Here is a 22,314-nt window from a genome sequence, read left to right as displayed (position 1 = left end):
GTGATCTGACACGGGGTTACCAAGTTTTTGTTAACTAATGCACTCAGGCAAATGGACTATCGATAAACATAGGAACCCCTTATGAAAATTCGCCACAAGAAATCGGGTTGAAATTCATAAATTTGCCTTATGAAACCCGAATTTGAAAACAAAAAACGTTTAACGCGGCAACCTGGAATCGAACCAAGAACCTTGCGATCGATAGGCCCGAGCGTACACCACGCGCCAATCGACGCCTTAATGTGGAGAGATGCAAAAACGATACATAAAGCGTTCGTATTGCAATAATCATTCCACCTTTCATAAGGCAAAATGTATGAAATTCGATAGTCCAGTTCGCTGCGTGTGTGGGACCTAATCTCTTCATTTAAATATTCAGCTTCACACAGATGAGTTGATTATCATCAAATTATATTTTCTATTCTCTCACAGATGCGACTCTGAAGAACCGATTCAAGGATTTCAATCCTCTAGCAAGTGACATTGAAATGCTCCAGGTTATTAATTGTTTGTATAACACCAATTTATCTCTCCTGCCAAACTAATGACACAAGTGACCAAAATTATTTCAAGGCCACACAGGCCACCCAAAGCAAATAAGCAAACATGTGAAGTTGATTCACAATCAGCGTATTGCCAAATATCTTGATCCATTGCCCCTCATAGCCGCAACCTGGTCAGGTGCTAACGAGAAGCATCAACACTGGGCCAGGCCATATTGCGCTCATCGATCAATTTCGCTAATACGATTTTCGAACATGAAAAATTGTAAACTGTGGCACACTTATCGACATCCATTGTGCTCGTGGGCTCTTTGCCGACACGCGTAAACAAAACTTATGTAACTACAAAATCTTTACCGTGCATTATAGCCGGCCCGGTAGCCCGATTGCTGCTTCGAGCTTTTACAGACTACGGGTTCGACGTTTTGTACAATAAATAAATACCACACATATGTATCGATTAGTGTTGGCCGGTTGCAGACTCATTTTCTCCGACACCTTACACTGACTGATGTAATGATGCCTGCGACGGGACGGGCAATGCTCTCTTACTTACACGCTTGATCATGGGTGGAATAAAAATGATCCACATATGATTAGTATGTGCAGGACTCATGAGTCATGACTATAAATTTGGAGCCCTATTTCTTATCTAAATTCGGTGTATCAATAAGCTAACAGTCAAGAACAAATATTCGTATAAAAACGAAAAAATAGAGCCAGTGGCATTGTTTTTACGTCATCGGAACGCATTTCATCTTGGTATTGTACAAATATATGAAGAAAACAATCATATGTTTGTACTAAATATCGCTTGTGCAACCAACAACATGTGTCTATAGTCTTCATAGCGTGGGCAGAACACCAATCAAAATCTATTTTAAGGCTCAAGAATCCATCATCCAATCATCAAAATTTAAAACCCAGGTTTTAGTTCAAATTTAAAAAAGAATCCACATGAGATCCTATCATTGCATAACACACAGCAAGGAACATACAATGATAGATTTTCATGATCATTGCTTAAGTGTTGAGCAAATAATCTGGTTTTGAAAATTTGAAAAACTATGATGATTATTTTCCTTTTAACAAAACTTTTATATTTTTACTTTGAATAATGAATCAATATATAAGAATATTTAATTGATTATTATTATCTTTATTAACGAGGCTGGCTCATCTCGGACATTTAATTGAATAGGACTTGGATAAATAGCTCCTGAATGGCCGTAAAAACCACCAAAGTGACTATAAGAGACTGTCTACTAAGGGTACACTGACTGTTACGTGAGAATATGGTATGTGAACCCCTGTGCAGTATTTGAGTAATTTGTATTGTCTGTACTTCGTGTTTATCTGTCATGGCTTGTTCTATCAACCCAGTCACATAACAGAGTTAATGAAAACAAGAGACATGGTCTAATCCACCGGTGTACTAAATTCACTCGATCTGAGAATTGTGACACTTGAGCGGGGCACGCTCCCGTATGATCTCCACGGGATCTGGACCCGCTCTAGTGTCAAAATTCTTCGACCGAGTCAGTTTAGTACATCAGTGGATAAGACCATACAGGGCACATAGAATTGGACCTAAAGGCCTTTTCATGTGACAGGTCCGTGTTTGTAGATATAAAATTTGATACATGGGCCGTCCTGAGTTGTGTTTGATCCTTCGACCTTGACGCTTGCTCCTGCGGGGACCGGCGATGAGGGCAGGATCAAACATGTCGCGCGTCGGTCGAGTGAAAGTGAAAAAGTGGCGTGATCATTTAGTTGTGTTTGATCCTTCGACCTTGATGCTTGCTCCTGCGGGGGCCGGCGATGAGGGCAGGATCAAACATGTCGCGCATCGGTCGAGTAAAGTGAAAAAGTGCCGCGTTCGATTAGTTCTTTTTGATCTTTCGACGTTGACGCTTGCTCCTTGGCAGTGCGTCAAGAAAGCCCGAGCAGTCGTCAGTTGTTTTCCCTCTCGGGTCGCGTGCCTATTTTCTCTGTGTGTTTTTATATAGCCGAGCAAACCAGTGAAGCTGAAAGTGGATTGTTGCTGCTCAAGGATGACGGATCAATTGGTGACCTCGTTTCATGCTACTATATCTAATCTATAAAATATGTATGATTGCACCTTTAATAATTTTTCAACAAACTATGAAAGGTTCGTCACTGTGAGTGTCGACATAAACTCTGATTCATAAGTTATTTACGTCCATTTTTTTTCTCAAAACACCTTTTTCCTTTTACTTTTATTTTTGTAATTAAAAAAAACTTTCAATGGTTCGATACTACGAGTGTAGACTTGCGAAAGGTTCACTTTATTCAACAAACTTTGATAGGTTCGTCACCTCAATTGTCGGCATAATTTTTCTCTACATAGATATTGTTCACACCAAATGAAAATATTATATTTACATATAAGCATATTTATAGCTCACAAATAATTATTTATCATGGTCTAATCGCTTATCAAAGTGAATCCTGTGACCCAACGATCCTCCCCATTAACAAACATCCATCCCAGTAACCTTTGTGGAGATGCAGAGGCAAACACGGTCTCCAAATAGCAAAGGTTACACACTAACATTCCTTCCCCCAATCCCACCTGACTGCAAGGACGTGGCCGGCGCCGTTATTGACCATGTATAAATAGAGGCACTGAATTATGCACACTGAAGAATATTATGGCCATTCCCAGCCGATCTTCTAATTGATTCTTTGTGCATTTTCACTGACCTCGGTCAATCACGGAATAGCAACCATTGATATGTGTAGTCAGTCTAAGCTAAGCTAAGCTAAGCTAAAATTTGATACATGGGCCGTCCGCTTGATATAAAATTGCGAGCATCAATTATCTTGCAATCGCCATTGTACCCTCACTTCCGACGCTCCCACGAAGATCGACTACATTGCACGGAAAGAAGCTCAGAAGAGCGTGAGCAGTGATCAAGTGCGTATGGCTGAATTGTGCTGGGCGCTTCTAGTGAGTCGTTGCTGCCAAACCGAACTACGTCGGGAAACTCATATGGACTGGTAAAATGCCGTAATCTTTATCACAACTCGTTATCTTAAGGTGGAATCCTTCCTCATATAGTGAGCAGTATTCGCTCACCGGTACATCAGACGAACTGCAGGAGGATTGAAGAAACCCACGTGTGTACCCAGGGAGGTTTCCACCCACATCGCACCACTGGTCAATTGCATGTCATCCACGGCCGTTGGGCTACCACAAAGCGACCTAAACATTACTAGGTGAGTTGATGCTACACCACAACACAGGAAACGCGATGCTTATACTAAGTTCCTTACAGCCCACTCCGATGAGTCTGTAGCTCTTCACACCAAGGAAGGAGATTCAAGGGCAAAAGCCTGAACAACGCTCGGTGAGTGAAATGCGCTTCAGGAGAAACGCGAGTATCTGACCTTGAGCTTATCCTTCCAGTACACATCACCACTATTGCGAAGCGAGAGATTGCGTACTCTCTCAACACACAACCAAAAGGCCTCCAACAATCGGAGTGAGTAGATTGTATTAGCCTCTGTAGTGGACATGAGAAATGACGGCATTGTGCCCTCAGGGCCTTTTCTTCCCCATACTCTATTCTCAGCAGCTCCCATTGAGAGAGCCGCACACGCATGACATCACTGGACCATAGCGATCGGGATCACGCTCAAGAGCAGTGGGATAGACGGTTGGCACAGTAAGCACCAGCTACCGTGGGCTACCCCTTCACGATTGTCTGTTGGGAGAGATCGGGCTTCAGCAGCGACCGCCAGCGAAGAATCCACCAGCATTACGCCAATGCATGCGCTGCAGTAACGCAACTCGGATGGCACACCTCAACGTCACCAAAAGATCAAGCGGACGGTACCAGAAAGAATCACAAGATGGGCCCATCGTGAGTAGACAGTAAATATTGATAACCTAGCATAAGGCGGCATCCACAAATTACGTAACGCTCTAGGGGGAGGGGTGAGTAGGCTCGAGCGTTACGGTTCATACAAAAATTAGAAATTTTTCATACAAAAAGCGTTACGAAGGGAAGGGGTTAAAAATTTCCAATTTTAGCGTTACGTAATAAATGGACGCTGCCTAAGAAGCAAACATTACGTAGCATTAGCTAGTTAGGCTAGGCAAAGATGCGCTGTTTGAAGCAATAAATGTTGTAGTTTAATCTGATCTCTTCTGAGTGTGATTTTCTTTGGGTGGCGCATCTATTAGTCTGGCAACTTTGGCTGTTTTGCATTTGAGCATAGTCGACCTTTCGTAACAAGGTATCAAAGGCCGGTTTTAGAGGCACTTTCTCCGCCAATAGGGTCCTAAAATCTTCGATAATTCATTTTTTTTTAATTACACTATAAAGCGGGTTCTTGTTACATCTGTGGCAAATTTTACCGCTCAACGGCCACATCATATTAACACGGCGTGACTGGTAGAACATTATCTCAAAAAATAGGCATTGCTGAATTTTTTTAATCTAAATTTTGAGGAACAAAGCACATTATTTTGAAATGTTATCATGGTAAAAGGTAGTGTTATTTCTCTCAAGCTCAAACAAAGCTTAATTTTCGAATGAAAGTTGATTGAACAAAGATATATGAGGTAGCATGTTGTAATATAAAGCTGTCCAATGTGCTTTTGTGGATTTAATGAGTCAAAGGACACTTATTCGCGTAGAGAATACACCAACGTCCGGCGGCATTCAATTTCCTATTAGTTCTAGTTTCTAGAAAAATAGTAAACATCTATACAACTTCACACCGCACAAAAATACAACAGTCGGAAAAATTCCATTTGAACATTGCCTCGGAAAATCCGGAACATCTCCGGTGTCTGGAGGCCAATTTGCAAGTTCCTGAAACTAGACCAAATTTGCGATCGACTACTTCCAATTTCCCCAATTTTTGATAGAGTTATGATCATTTGAAAATAGGCAAAATTTTGCCTATCCCATGTACTATTGTGTTGGGTTTTTCTGAAAGATCCGTGAGTTTGCTTGCGCGGTCTATGAGTGTAATCGCCAGAAGATCACATGAGAAGTATATGATAGCGAGGGGCTCAGAAGACACGCCCCCGCCCCTCAAGTTCATATTGACGGTGATGAAATCGAGGTTGTCGAAGAATTCGTGCACTTGGGCTCACTGGTTACCGCCGACAACAACACCAGCAGAGAAATCCAGAGACGCATCGTTGCTAGAAATCGTGCCTAATTTGGACTCCGCAGAACGCTCCGATCGAGCAACGTTCGCCATCGCACAAAGTTAACCATCTACAAGACGCTGATTAGACTGGTACTCCTTTATGGGCATGAAACATGGACCCTCCGGGCAGAGGATCAACGCGCCCTTGGTTTTTTTTTTTTTTAAACGGAAGGTGTTGCGGTCCTGCGGACCATCTACGGCGGAGTGCAGATGGAACACGGAACGTGGAGAAGACGAATGAACCATGTATTGCACCAGCTGCTGGGAGAACCAACCTCGCAAAAATTGGGAGGCTGCGGTGGGCCGGGCATGTCACCAGAATGTCGGATAACAACATGGTGCGCAGCGAGCAAGATGGGTCGATCAAGTTGAGGACGATCTGCAGACCCTTCGCAGAATGCGTGGCTGCCGACGGGCAGCTATGGACCGAGTCGAATGGAGACGTCTCCTACGTATAGCAGAGGCCACCTAGGCCTCAACCTGACTGGTAAGTACACACACCCAAAAGGGGTGTTTTTTTTTGTTTTTCACAAGGGAAAAATCTGCAAACAGATTCCCTGAGAAGATAACTCAGGGAATGCGGTAATGACGCACCAACGACGACCCGCTAAAACCAGCCTATGCACTGTGCTTGAGCAATTCTTACCCCAAAAGGGGTGTGACAAAAACTCAAACACCGGAATGAATGTTTTTTGGATTTAAACCTTCGAAAAACATTGCAAAATTAAGTAAACATGTGTTTCTGGCCCAAACATAAAACGTTTGGTATTAAAATTGGGAAAGGGCTTTAGGACCCAAGTGTCTCTAAGGGGTCATGCCCAAAATATGTTACTTTCAGTGAAGGATGTTTTGTGGAAAACTCTTTGACTTTGAATTATTTGAAATCAAAACGACTGGGCACCTCGAGATACGAATGAGCACCTGGAAACTAGAATGATTTCGACATACGGACAAGACGGAGAGGTTGAATTTCTTCGCGGTTTCGTCTTTCCGTATAAATAGGACAATATATTTACTAGCGTTAGCCAAATTACTGACTGCTTGTGTACATCTTCTTCTTCTTTTCTGGCGTTACGTCCCCACTGGGACAGAGCCTGCTTCTCAGCTTAGTGTTCTAATGAGCACTTCCACAGTTATTAACTTAGAGCTTACTATGCCAATGACCATTTTTGCATGTGTATATCGTGTGGCAGGTACGAAGATACTCTATGCCCTGGGAATCGAGAAAATTTCCAGCCCGAAAAGATCCTCGACCGGTGGGATTCGAACCCACGACCCTCAGCTTGGTCTTGCTGAATAGCTGCGCGTTTACCGCTACGGCTATCTGGGCCCTGTGCTTGTGTACATATCATCTATCAAAGAAGATAAAGATAGTCATCGAATCTATATGTTAGAAAACTCGATATAATTGAGTAGCCTCAATAGCGTATCTCCTACGGGCTTCCAAAAAACCTGATGAAAATACTCCCCCTTGGGTGCACTAGCAAACATTTTTAGAATCACTTTTGAAGCCATGTAGATTTTCGTGCATTCGATAAATCCAATCGGTAATGATTGTAGGTAACCATGGTTTCGTGCAGCTTCTAATATGGCATCGAACAATACGTTATCGAAAGCACCTTTAATATCCGAGAAAACACCCAGCAGGATTGCTTTTGAACGAATACTTACTCGATATCGTATATTGATAAGGGCTGTCTATTAACTACGTGGCAATTTTTTTCAGACCCCTCTCGTGGTTATTTTTCTATATTAAAATTTTAAAATTTATATGGACCGTGATCATTGGCCAGAACCTACCCCCTCTCCCCACCCCCCATTAATGACCTTTGGCACTGGTGGGGAACGTGCCTTTGGAGCCGGCCTTCTGATACCTGAAGATTTGTTTGGTTCATCCGAAAATCTATGTCTACACATCCGGGGAAGTGATTATTGAATAAACTTCCTTTAACTTTTTTCATTCCTAGAAAAAAAATTAAATGAATCCATCTAAAAGGTTTGTGCACTCTTTTTAATATGAAAAATATATAAAAAATTAATAAAGAAAATTCAAACTAAACTTTTCGTGCTTTATCTAAATTGAAATGCAAGAGAACAAATATACAAATTGTCCAATTGAAAGAATATTATCGTACATGTTTTACCATATCAATTGTTCTAGACAGATGATACAAAAATATTTCAATTTGTTGAACAAAAGTAAATGTAGTTAATAATTTTAAACTACATGTGTCTTTCGAAAACATCGTTAGGAATATTCTCACAATACTTCAGTACAACAATGTTTGTTCTTGTTCGAATCAGTGTAAACTAATGTACAAATGTATTTAATAATATTTTGATAATTTTTTTTTCTTTATTTTAAAATCAAAATATGTAAATAGCACTAATATCAAGAATGAGAGTAATATCATTCTTACTGAATATAGTTACATCTGATACTCAATGCATAACAATCAGAACAATTGAAACAAATAACAATTTGAAGTACATTAGTACCTCATTTGTTATCCACAGAAAAATGTTTGAATTACATTATTCACGTTAGCTGAACAGAGCAATGAAGTTGGCTATTGATTTTTCTGTATCCACTTACCCCACGGTACCTTATAAATGGAACGTATTGGCAGGTCTGAGTACTACATTTGCCGGTCATAACCAAACAGACTAACCAAGCCTTAAGCCAACAAAGCATTGGCCATGCCCGTTTAGCCGCGCCTTTCTTAGGCGTAAGAAAAGTGTAGACACCGACGGCGCAGCTTAGGGTGCAGCATACGAGAACGAAAGTAAAAGTCATGTCTGCGCTCGATCGTAGTAGCCTAAACATAAACCGTGCACAGTTCACCAATGGGAAAGAAGAAGCGTAAAAGGCTTGCAAAATATGATGATTTGCGAAAAGCAAAACCATTTCTCAATGATGATTGGCTTCCTCATTCAGGCAAGCTCCTTTCCAGATGGTGGTGCACCGTGTGTGCAGGTAATCGATAGCCACGAGAGCCGAATTTTCAGTCATTAGGTGTTATGAAAACTACCGTACGTCATATAAATATTACTTTTATTTGATATAGGGGAACTTGCGTGTTTTCGTCCGTTTTGTGCTCTTCTTCAAAAGGGGTTTTATGTATTCTGAAATTTTTCAGTACGATGCACTTATATGCTAAGAGTATTGATACAAATTTGTGCCTTATAGCTTTTAGAAATCCACCCGTGACGAAGAGACAAAGCTGCCGAAAACACAATATGTCACTAGACTGATGCAAATTTTTAAGTTTTTGCTCCCCTATGCTTAAACGGTGTCAATTATGATGAAAATTATTCTCCCTTAATTTGAAATGATTTGGAAGAAATTTGGTTGGCACAGGCCATTTGAAGTTTCTATGGAAATTACTATGGAAAAGACAAACATTTTGTGTTTAGTCTTCTAACTGCTCGTAATAATAATTTATGGAAAAGTGAACAAACTCTACTAATGCGAAATCTTCCCAGCTACAACTTTGCCGAAAACCACATTTTGATGGGACGTAAGGATAATTTGTTATTAGTGATTACAAAGTCTAAATTATGCTGAGATGATCATTTAATTACATTCAGAGCAACACTGCTGTTTTGCTGTAGAACATAGTAGCCTGGATTACTTTGATCTAATCTACCCGCCAGGAGCACCACTGTTGCCTGCCGAGCAGTTGGTTAAGCATGCAAAATGCAGGATCCGTCATCAATTTGAGAAATTTCAAGAGGCGGCATCCACAAATTACGTAACGCTCTAGGGGGAGGGGGGGAGTAGGCTCAAGCGTTACGGCTCATACAAAAATTTAAAAATTCTCATACAAAAAGCGTTACGGACGGGGGGGAGGGGGTCGAAAATTTTCAATTTTAGCGTTACGTAATAAATGGACGCTGCCAGAGCAGTTTTTACGTTCAAAATCATGGAAATTCACATGAAAATGTGTTCACTGTTTTCTATTCTACAACTAAAATACAGTGACCACATTTTCATCGAATAAATTTCAGGTTTGAACAGATAAACTGCGTAAAAAACTTACGTAATAAATTTTCAGAAACACCCATCTTTGGAACTGAACAGTAGGGTGTTCCAGAGAAAAATCAATGTTCGCAAAGTCACGGTGCTCAACCCTAGAATGATAGATAAGCTTATTTATAGCATTTGTGTAGAACATAGGAAAGTGTATCAGTATAACTTTTGAATGTTTCCACATAGACCTGTGCGCCGCCGCGCCACGCCGCCGCCGCCGATCCATTTTACGTCACGCCGACGCCGAATGAGGTATCGGCGGCGCGCCATACGCCGATCTGCACTACGCCTCCTATTTTTTATTTTCACGCCGATAAATGATTCAGCTCGTAAAATTTGATACTTTTACTAAAAAAATGCTCTACAAAAGAGTTCTATATTGTTTCAGGAATTTCTATAAGGATTCTTTCAGAAATTCATAAAGGAAGACATTAAAGAATTCCTCTATGGAACTCAGGATTTTTTCTATAAACGCCATCTTTAAACTTTCCAGAGATTCTTCAGGGATTTATCCCAGAATACCTACGCGGATTTCTCCTTTCAGAATTTGCTGCACGAATTCATTCTGATATTACTTCTGAATGCCTATTAGACCAGAAATTGCTCTTACAATGCTTATAGTGATTCCTCTGGTAATGGCTCTATGGACCACAAAATATTCTTCGATAAAATTCAATTGAAATTTCGTTAGGAGATCCTCCTTGACACTTCCTGGGATCTTGATAGGAGTTCCATCATATATTCCTCAAAGAGTTGTAGCAAGTCAATGTCCTGGCATTATTGCCTATTTTTATCCAGGTATCTGTTGGAATTCTTCAAAGTATTCTCTCATAAATTACTTTAGAGATTCTCCCTGCAGTCTTTTTTGAAACCAATGGTGTAAAAAAAATATGTCCAAGGGTTTCAAAAAAAATCCTGCAGAAAATTTACTATAAACCTTTAAAAACCCTTATCGGATTTTTTCATATGTTTCTACAGGAGTTATTTATCTAAAGATCGCTTTGAACAGGGTGTCTTTCCATCCGGGGAATCCGGGAAAAGTGGGAAAACCCGAGAATTTCAAAAGCCTGGGAAAAATACGGGAAATACCCGGGAAAATATTAATTCAAACATGAGAACACCGAAATTTAAGAATTTGTTTTGATTTGATGATGATATTGGCTAGATTTGTAAAGGTTTGTGGAAAGCGGATCACACAAAAATGTTTGGCAAATGTTCGGGAGATATATTGAAATCATGAACAGATTCGTTAGGAATTGATTCTTGGTGAAGTCTTATCTAAATTACTAGTTTGACTAGTCCTTGATATATAAAAAAAATCTGTATTTATAGTGAGCTTTTTTAAACGTTCCCAACAAATAAGAGTGGATTGACATCTCTTGAGCATATATTTGATGGATTGCTTGGAAGATTCATTGATTTATATTTTAAAATTTGGCCAGCTTGGCTGCTTGGATCTAACAAAAGTTTCGCCAGAACAATAATTTCCCCAAGAACCAGCGATTCCGCATAATTCCGAAGCCATTCCACATTGGGCCAGACCACAAAATTAGGAGGAAAAAATTAGTTTGACTATGAAGATGATTTTTTAGAACAAAAGTGTCTTGAGCAAAATTGTTACATATGATGAGGACTACATTTTGACATTAAGTGACATTAGGGTGGTTCAACAAAATACGGAAATATTTTTGTCAACTTTAATGCTTTTCAAGTTAGCGCTTTGAAGTGTTCTAGGATGTTGTTCTTTGTTTAATTTTGAACAACTTTGCCGAAGACGCCAACCTTGTAAGTCTACTGTAGCCCTTGCTATGGCGTTTTCAATGATGGGGGTAGGGTGGTCCATGAAAAATTGATATTTTGCCCTTAACTTTTTTATTTCAAATTCTATCAAAATTACTTCTTCAACAAAATTTTAGAACTAGTTGAAACGTGCATTTTGGTGAAAGAATTAAGTGATTCTATTCATTTGTTAATGAGATATGACCATTTTTATTCAAAAAAAATCATATTTTCCAAACGTCAATATCTCAAAAAGGGGGAAAAACGGGGATGAAATTTGCGCAGGATCTGAAAGGTATAGCTTAGGGTTTTAAATGGTATATTGTATTTCTGGAGGATATTGGAGGATTTACAGTGTAATTTCGATGTGAAAACGAGCTTGTTGTACTGAAAATTCATGATTTTAGTTGAAATATTGAACAATACGGCAAAGTCCTGAACATGATTTGCGTTGAAAACTGTTTAAATGAATATTTTTCAGCATACTATACTAATTTCTGTTTAGATTCATATTCCGAACACTTGCAGCTTACGCTGACTTCAAATGTAATAATGGGCAAAAATCAGCCGATATTTATGAAATATTAAATTTCTTTGCATAATTTAACAGTGAACCGTGGACCGTGAAATTTAACCTGAATTAATGATAAAAATTTTAATATTTCACTTTTTATTTTTTAGTTTTTCGCAAAAGTACGGAACAACATTTTATTTCCATTGCCGAACACTGGAATTATTCTGCCACATATTTCAATCACTGTGAATAAAATTTCGAATAGCACGAATAAACCTATTCATATAAATAATTTTGCAAATTGATTAATTGCAGCTGGTTTATCTGACATCGAGGTAGAACGTCATAACTACTCTCAAGGTATAAAATAGATTCAAACACATCAAATTTGAATTGCAATTGACTGACACTTCCTGGGAATTTGATGACATATATCAGTGAAATATTTCAACCAACATGCCTTACAAAATCCGCTTGTTCGGAGTATGAGTCTGATTGATTTATGTTTTAAATTATTAACGAAAAAATATTTTGATTCGTTGTACATTTCCAATGAGCAAGCTGTGTTTGGTTGAAAGTGATTAAATTTAGTTTAAAATTAAAAATTTAGACTATGCAATAGGCAATGGTTTTTGGTTTTGTATAACAATTATTTTGCAATTGATTAGCATGAGCTTGAGCTTGGATCGGTTTACATTACAAAAAATAAACGTTCAGCTTCATTGAACAGCATGTATAAATGCTTGTAGAAGCCATAATTATATATTCTATTGAATACATTTCATACATATTATTACTGATGCATTAAATCAACTGTCGTGAATACAAAGTTGCGGTCAACCTCTACTACAAAAGGTTTATATTTATAGGAGAAAAAAAATCGATTAAGAAGATGGTTTTGACTTCGATTTTAACAGCACACATCAATACTTCAGCTAAAATCATGAATTTTCAGTAAAAAATGTTTGTTTTCACATCAAAATTATACTGTAAATCCTCCAATATCCTTCAGAAATACAATATACCGTTTGAATCCCTAAGTTATACCTTTCAGATCCTGCACAAATTTTATCCCCGTTTTTCCCCCTTTTTGAGATATTGACGTTTGAAAAATATGATTTTTTTTGAATAAAAATGGTCATATCTCATAAACGAATGGATAGAATCACTTAATTTTTTCACCAAAATGCACGTTTCAACTAGTTCTAAAACTTGGTAGAAGAAGTATTTTGATAGAATTCCAAATAAAAAAGTTAAGGGCAAAATATCAATTTTTCATGGACCACCCTACTCCCATCATTGAAAACGCCATAGCAAGGGCTACAGTAGACTTATAAGGCTGGCGTCTTCGGCAAAGTTGTTCAAAATTAAACAAAGAACAACTTCCTAGAACACTTCAAAGCGCTAACTTGAAAAGCATGAAAGTTGGCAAAAATATTTCCGTATTTTGTTGGACCACCCTAATGTCACTTAATGTCAAAATGTAGTCCTCATCATATGTAACAATTTTGCTCAAGACACTTTTGTTCTAAAGAATTATCTTCATAGTCGAAATAATTTTTTCCACCTAATTTAGCGGTCTGGCCCAATGTGCATTCTTAGGGGGCGAAGGGTTGGCTATTGAACTTAGTCACTTTGCGGAAAATTATTATTTAAATTTAGATTTTACATATACACAGAGCAGAAATATTTTCATATAATTTCAAAATCTCCCAGAATATTATTTGAATTCCAGAAGATGTACGGTGTTTTAGATATTTTAACAAATCCTTATATGGTTTTGTCCAAAACTTTCACAGTGTTTTATAAATTTATTCAAAAAATATCTCATAAATGTGAACTATTAAGTCCTCCAAATTTGACCAGTTCGAATAAAAATAAACGAACATTTCAAGCTGCAGGATCATTTTCTCATTTGTATTTTATATATTTTAGTCATCCAGGAAAATTGCTTTTTTTACAGGAAATTTATTTAAAAATCTTTTTTGTGTATTTTTTTTAACTAAACTAGAGATTTGTTTAAGCGCCACTCTGAGAAATCCTCAAACATTTTTAAGGAATACTTCTACAAACTTCTTTAGGTAATTTGGGAGTTTTTCTAAAAAAAAATGCACAATGCGTTTCTTTAGGTATTCGCTTAAAAACTCTTCCTCTAAGATATGCTCTTAAGATTCATCCCAGAACTCCTTCAGTAATATTTCCAATATTTTTGTCTTGTATTTCCGAAGGGGTTCTTCCAATGTATTCTTCAGAACATCTTCAAGCTAGTCCTTATAATCACATATATTGCTGCTTGAATTTTTAAAAGGTTCTTGATTCTTTTTTGGATTACTTCGAGAATTTCTTCAATACATTTGTGCAAGTATCATTCGAAGAGTTCTCCCAAAAAACCAGCAAAAAAATTCCAAAGGTTCTTCCTACATATTTTTTTCGATGAATCATTCACATATTTCTGGGGTAATTTCTCCAATTTTTTCTGCGAGTTTCTTTCTGGTTCTTCGACTTTTTAACCTGGTTTTTATTTTTCTTAACGATTCTCTGTTTTTGAAATTTGTCCAGAGATTTTAAAGGTATGATTGAACTTTTCAAATGTTTTCTGTTAGTATCCCATCAGGGAAACTTCAGAAATTTGCTAGAATATCTCCATGAGTTTTCTTGCAAGGATTTCCCCAGAAATTTCTCCAAGCTTTTTTTCAGGATTTGTTGCAAATATTTATATTACGCTTTTTAAAGGTTTTCATAATCCTTCAAATATTATTTCTGATAAGCGAATACGGGACAACAATTTCAATCACTGTACTATTAAAATTATGGTGATAGTGCAACTGTTTTGTCGTTTTTTAATTTAGTTTATATTTATGTGCCCAAACTTCCGTAGCGCTAAACGCTAAAATATTCAGCTTAATCCTGGGTGATGGATTGTAAGTTCAAATCCCATCGCTGGAGGGCTTTTTTTTCGTAATCTTCACAAATTTTCTACAAAGAAAAACCATGTTGAAGGTGTCTGGGTTCGATTCCCGGCCAGCTCAGGACCTTTTCGTATAATTGGAAATGTTCAATATATAATAGGAAATGCCTTCCTTGGGCATAAAGCATCATCGTACCAGCTATGGGGCTGTCCATTAATTACGTAAGACAATTTTCTGCATTTTTAAATCCCCCCTCCCCCCATGGTAAGATTTTTTGTAAGAAAACTGGAAACATTTTGTTTGTCGTATAAGAAATCTCCAAACTCCCCCCTAAATCCCTTACGTAATTAATGGACAGCCCCTATACAAGATACGTATGCGAAAATGTCAACTTTGGCAAAGAAAGCTCTCAGTTAATAACTGTGGACTTGTTTGTAGAAAACTAAGGTGAGAAGAAGGCTCTGTGCCAGCACGTTCCTACGGTTTATAGAACGCCGGAAAAAAGAAGAAAATTTTCAAACATTTGATGTCCAATTTTCATGACGCCGATGTACGCCGCCGTCGCCGCCGCCGAAACTAGTTAACGGCGTGACGCCGATTACGCCGCCGCCGCCGGTACAAAAATGCCCTAACGCCGCCGCCGAATAAAATTATTTCGGCGCACAGGTCTATTTCCACATCGATACATGTTTGACATCAAACTACAGTCTTCTCTCCATAGCTATAAGATATTGAAGGGACCATCGAGCTAGGGAGGTATCGAGAACGCACAAGCAGTGCAAATGTGATCAAAGGGGCCATCGAGGTAGCCATGAAAACAAACTTTTACTTCTGGTTGTCTAACTCGATATCAAGATACCGAATATCGAGTAAGGGAGAGTTGACTGTACTAAAACACACAAAATGATCAAAACATGAAATCAAATAAATTATCACGTATGGCGAAATAGGGAACCATTACGTCTTTAATTGCTACACCTACCCTATGAATTTTCTAATCGATAATTTAAGACTGTTCATTTTATAAAGTGGACACCTTATCGCAATCGGTTTGTACGATGTAGAGATAATCAAAGAGCCACCAAAGTAATTAAATTTCACATGAAAAAGGAACAACGTTTAGAACGGTTGATTTTTCAAGATTATCAAAATCAATAATTATAAGAAATTGTCTGAAAAATTCAACAACCTATATTTCTTCAAAAGCACCATCAAGCCTCCTAAAATAATCAATTTATTTTTGTGGTACCGTAATCCGGGGGCAAATTGATCACAATTGTATAACTTTTTGTTGTGTGGAATTCAAATATTGTCAAATAAATTTCGACTAAATCAGTACTCTTTTGATCTTTATCAGTTTATGAAATCGATTTTTCATGAAATATAATTTAACATGTCAAAACATAATTTTATTGTCAAAAAAATAAAATGGCAATAAAATAAAAGAAATAGGTGTTTTCTCAGTTCTAGTTGATTTTAGACGCATGATGTTTTTGGATAAGTTGTTCGTAATTGAGTTATATTTTTTGTTTAAGGGAATTTATGGTTACGTTCTTCAGTGAACGTTCAGATAATGTTATTATGCACAACTATTCAGACGATACTTTTGTTCTAACTCTTTATATTAGCTTATTAAATAATTTCTGATAGTAAGAATTTAAGGAAATTATGCACTTCAACAGAAAATCAAACGTCTATCTCGATGCGTGAAAAATTTATTGACAAAAATGGTCAAGAAAAGCACTATCCTTTGATCTTGAGCGGAACATCACACTTAGCTTTTAAGTCAAACATTTTTGTTTCTAGTTCTATGTGAATATGGTTGTTAGAAGAGTTGTAGAAGAAGTAAAGATATACATTTTTGCCCAACATTGCATGTTTATAATTTTTGTCACTTTGAAGATATAAGCAAATTTGAGTGCAATACTATGAAACCCATAATAGGGTTCTGAGGCCCTGTTTCAATTTTAGTACCAAGCGCTTAAGTTTAAGCCAGATACACATTTTACTCAATTTTCAAGTGTTTTCCGTAGGTTTAAGTCCAAAATAAACTTTCTTTCTGCTTTTTTTTAATTTTGTCACACCCGTGTTGGATCAATTTTGTTTTCCGTGCCCTTCCAAAATGTCAGTTAGGAACAACTTCTGTGTAAGCACTTGTTTTTCCAGTGGAAATTTGTCGGCGTAGTGAAAGTCAAACATGATCATAAGTGTCAAGGTTCCAATCAGGGATACCAAGTCAATTTTTGAAATTTCTGAATGATTTTGAAAATTTGTCTGGAATAGTCTGAATCTAATATGTCGTGTATGGAGAACCTTACAAATTATTTACAAAATTTACAAATTTATTACAAATTTTATCTGGATCTTCCAGATTTTTGTAAAATGAGGCCTCAAAAATCTGGAGTATTCCAGATATATCAGGAAGGTTGACAATGCTGGTTCTAATTTGAACCAATTTTAAAATTTAAAGTTTAAATATGATAAAGTCATCATTTGAGCGGATAAAATTTTCAATGTAGTAGCAAGGCATGTATTTTGTTTTTAGCAGCATTCGAAAGGTCATGCAAGGTATGCAATTTTTGCTGTAAAAGCTGTGAGAACGTCATTTTTTTAATTTAAAAAACATCACTTCACAAAAAATCTTGAAAAATTCAAAATTTGCCTGTAAGTACAGTATTTTAAGGTTATTGCCATACTGCCTTCAGGAATTATAAGTTTTAATTAGATCTACAACTTACTTTTTGATATAACTTTTCGAAGAAATGTGACACAAACATGTAGAACTCCGGACTTTTTTTATCTCTCTTCACTTTTCTCCGGATAAAATGTCGATTTTGGCCGTTGTTGTAGCTACATTATCGCAAATTTATCGAAAACACATTGATGTTGAAGTTGATTAATCGTTTGGTTATCGCCAATGAAGGGTTATCAAAAATCTTTAACGTTATTGAGTTAAAGTGACATTATTAGACAGTAATTTATCGCTTAACAACCCTATTCACCCCATTCAGTAGCCTATCGATTCAATTTTCAGCAGAAATGTGTGCTCTGTTTTCTGGATTTGTGCTATTCACAACTTCAGGCAGAGCTTAGATTTATCTTCACCTTAAATAGTCATTAGTTTCTTTTTAGAAAATTATGTAATCATAAGAAATGCTACACGCCTAGTCACATCTTCTTCAATTTAATCATATTCGCGCTCAGTTCACATCTTGTACTCACATGCACTGGCAGACAGCAATAAGCAAACGGCAACGAAGCGATTCATTCTGATGGGTTTAAGTTCTACCTAGATCGGGAAACACTTCACACTTCACTCCACTCGAGTCCACGGATGTGTGCAGAATCTGCTGCTGCTGCGAAAACTATGGCACGGGTCTCCTCTTGTGCTGCTGAACAATGCTCTCGACACACCACCAAACACTTCAAAAGGCTTGAATGAACTAGCGAGCTGAAGTGATAATACTCTTACTTTTGATGAATCCCTCTACCGAATCGCGGGGAGCAAACCGGGTAAAAAACGGCGGTTTTCGGTCCCCGGAAGGGTGGCAAGGGGGAGTGACGGCGCGAGGAGTCTCGTTTGTGGCTGCGCGGTCTGGTGGAAAACAACCGTATCTTGATATCCCAACCGAGGTGAAGCCGAAGTCGCGCATTTTGCGGCCCAATCGCCACGCCACGCTGGATATGCCGCCGACGCGCCTTTTGATGGGTTAAGGCACTGTATGCATGGATAGGGTTGCTGCGCCGGATTTGATCTTTCTCTCTCTATCACGTGACACATGTGCCACTCGGAGCTCTAGAATGCGGCCCGTGGAGCAATTTTGGGTAATGAAAATTGTCAATAAGTTTTTAAAAATCAATGAATAATGAAAATATTTATTCAAAACATAAATTTGAAATTAGCATAAGAGTCCACTGTTTAATGAACATTTGTTTTTCTTGGTAATAAATCTTCGAGAAGTTAAGTGAAATACCTATAAGTGAATGAAACCCGAATTTAGTACTGTACCCTTCAATTCCACTAGAGTTTGTATCCTTTGACAGGCACGCGTACGCCACAACTGTAAGGACGTCTTCAGTGTCATGTACTAGAAACGACTTCGAATCGATTCAAAGAGTTTTTTTTCATATATTTGACTGATATTTTTTCTTAGAGTAAAATGGGGCAAAATTTCGGTCTTAGTGGAATAATCAATATATTAAAAAAAAAATCTGGGGTAAACGCTCTCTTACACGGATAAAAATATGATTCCCTAATCATGATTTACTAGTCATGAAATTCATAATTTGGAAAAAACTGCTTTTGAAAATTCCGAAATTAATGACGGATCCTGCCCCCATAAGCTTAACATCCAGACTGGCAACACTAAACGGGGTGCATTGCATAACTTCATTCGTTTCGATCACCGTCATTAAACAAAAAGACATGGACATGGACAACGTCTTTAGCCATTTAGCTGCACAGACTGTAACTTAACACTAGACAACGGACAAGCATGCTCCAGTAGCACAGCCGAGAAACATTCCTGACGAAAAGTCTCTCAATGGCTGAAGCGGGAATCGAACCCACACCCCATGCCGGACGACACTAACCACACGACCACGAGCCCCACAAACATGTTCAAGTGGTAGTGTGGTATGCTACGGGTCTCTCAATCAGAAGGTTCTTGGTTCGAATCTCGCTATAGCTTTTTTATTTTTTTAATGTCGTCGATCATAAACGGAAGCGCGACTCATGATTTTAGACATGTGATCCATGATTCCGAGCAATCCGCTACAAAAACATAACGCGTGTGTTGCGTTACGGCAATCTGACTCCAAATCTGAGTCCAAATCATGGTGTATTTTCATAAGCTGAAAACACTCTGAAATTATGATATCATGAGTCATAATCTTGCTTATGGATTCTGATTTCTACCCGTGTCGTGGAAATAGTGGAGGTAGGAGATTTTGAGATGTTTCGCCCAAATAAATAACTATGTTATATTTTTTACGATGTACAATGCGAAAATAGCACAAGCAATCGAATAACATCCATGGAATTATTGATCCCAAAATTTGTTTGTAGGTGTTGTATCATAAAAATAAACTAGGTACATTCAACAAATTGTGAACTGATTTAAATATCTAGCTTGGGGATCAAATCGGTCCCTCAGGAAGGCTGTACACGGTGCCCCGACAATTTCACGGGGCCCCGACACGGTGGGCCAATTTAAAAAAAAACCCTCGAGAAATCTTAATTTGAAGTTTTTTACTTAAAAATTCAATATGATCCATAATCAAATTTTGCTATATCACTGAAAAAACCTACAAGAACACTCAAAAAGTTGGCAAAACTGTTCTTAACTAGTATAAAACGGTTACCGTTGTTATAGTTATAGTTGTTATAAAAATATTTACAACCCAACAAACATTTTAGTGGGATAAGAGTTGAACAAACCACTCTAAAGTTTATTTCAGCTGAATAAACTGTTGTTCAGCTGCTAATGTTATTTGGGAACTGACTTAACATACCAGAGTGGCTTGAGTATGTTTTTATATGCTTACTGTTTAGCTTAGTTTAATGGAATGAAATCTAAGAAATAAATTCCAATATGCAATTGATGGTACGTTCGATAAACGTGAAACATTTAATGGTGATAATTTTTAATTTGGGGCCTTCATTAGGCGAGTGGTTAGAATCCGCGGCTACAAAGCAAAGCCATGCTGAAGGTGTCTGGGTTCGATTCCCGGTCGGTCTAGGATCTTTTCATAATGCAAATTTCCTTGACTTCCCTGGGCATAAAGTATCACCGTACCTGCCACACGATATACGAATGCAAAAATGGCCACTTTGGCAAAGAAAGCTCTATGTTAGAGCTCATAAGAACACTCTATGGAAGTGCTCATAAGAACACTACGCTGAGAAGCAAGCTCTGTTCAAGTGGGGACGTAATGCCAAGAAGTAGAAGAATTTTTAATTTACAGCTTATTTTTCGACTTTCACACTAAGTGACCAGCCCACCAAAGTCTGCCGTATTTATTTTGCTTAACAAAGTTTACTTCTTTGTATATCTGGCACTACTTCGATGTTTACGTCTAGTTTTCCACCGAGTAGTGCAGCAGTTTACGTAAAAGAATATAGTGTTCAACATTCTTAGGCGGCATCCACAAATTACGTAACGCTCTAGGGGGAGGGGGGAGTAGGCTCAAGCGTTACGGCTCATACAAATATTTGGAAGTTTTCATACAAAAAGCGTCACGGGAAGAGAGAGGGGGTCCCAAAATTCTAATTTTAGCGTTACGTAATAAATGGATGCTGCCTTAGCCACAACAGGATGATTACTACCCGAGCAGAAGAAAATAACTACTGAATACCAAATTGAGGTATTCCATACCAGATAATTTCCAATACTTACAACCTGAATGAGGTATGAATGAGCCCTGCATAAGAGGTAAAATACCTCAAATAATACCTTCTGCATATTCTACAAATACCAAGCCGATAACTAGATCAGGTATTGTAATACCTAAATAATATTTGATGGATTTTCATATAAAAGTGAAATTTTTCAATACTAGTTCAATACCTCCAGCAGTCCTCAATAGCTGTCGAATACCAAAATGAAGTATTTTTAATTGTTTTTAACATTTTTTTCAAATACCATTATAATATCAAAATGAGGTATTGATAACTGAACAATACCTAATTGTGGTATGATACCAAAATATGGTATACATAAGTAATTGGCGAGTTATTCTTTCCTCCTCGGGTACATGAGAAACATGATTGTCATATGTCACAAGTGTTCGAAGATTAATAATATCTTTAAAAACTTCAAACAAATCCCCAATAAGTAGTTCTTTAGTATCAACATCATTAGGACTTCCACTCTATCCAGCTTTTTACGCGAGATTGCCATAAACTTTTGAACCACCCCCACATGACGTTTCTTGCCTTCACTATAATTTTTATGGTTGCATCTCAGCAAACTGTGACAAGATGGAAAATTTATGAAAACATGGAAACATCAAGCAACGTTCAAAATCTATAAAACATTCTCCCACAGCGACTTTGTTGAATGTATTTTTACTAAATTATTCATTATTTATTAAAATATTATTTCTTTTACAGCCCTGGAAGAGTTGTTTATTACGAGCTGTGAGATTCATCATGTGTTGTTTTATGGCCAACGCCTGGATTGGACTGTTGGGCTTGGAAAACTTATTCAAACCACACTAATTCAAATTTTTGCAGAATATTGTAAGAATTTCTACACGAGATTCTTTATTAAGGACTCGATTTAACTATCTTACTATTTGCGGATGTAAGCGCTGTAGGTGATCACATTATGCCTGTAATATTGATAGAAAAACTTCTGTCTTGGACCTACGGCTACAAAG

At 37.7% G+C, this 22,314-nt stretch overlaps 1 protein-coding gene and 1 long non-coding RNA gene across 2 annotated transcripts in view; one reads left to right on the top strand and one right to left on the bottom strand.

Moving 5' to 3' along the window:
* The window catches only part of LOC5576013 (protein obstructor-E), a 36,679-nt gene extending 18,286 nt beyond the window's left edge, over positions 1–18,393 (bottom strand). The window contains exon 1 of the mRNA XM_001662303.2: positions 18,154–18,393. Coding sequence (XP_001662353.1) covers positions 18,154–18,199 — 46 coding nt within the window. The 5' untranslated portion in view covers positions 18,200–18,393. The remainder of the gene's footprint in view (positions 1–18,153) is intronic.
* LOC110678033 lies at positions 3,272–4,442 on the top strand. The gene is made up of 4 exons (XR_002501409.1): positions 3,272–3,746; positions 3,806–3,877; positions 3,937–4,012; positions 4,073–4,442. It is a non-coding gene; the product is annotated as an uncharacterized LOC110678033 (long non-coding RNA).
* Positions 18,394–22,314: the final 3,921 nt, after the last annotated feature.

Source organism: Aedes aegypti, chromosome 1 (assembly GCF_002204515.2).
Source record: "Aedes aegypti strain LVP_AGWG chromosome 1, AaegL5.0 Primary Assembly, whole genome shotgun sequence".
In the NCBI taxonomy this organism is placed as follows: Eukaryota; Metazoa; Arthropoda; class Insecta; order Diptera; family Culicidae; genus Aedes; species Aedes aegypti.
The sequence above is the reverse complement of the archived record's forward strand: the minus strand, read 5'-3'. Positions and strand labels throughout refer to the sequence as shown.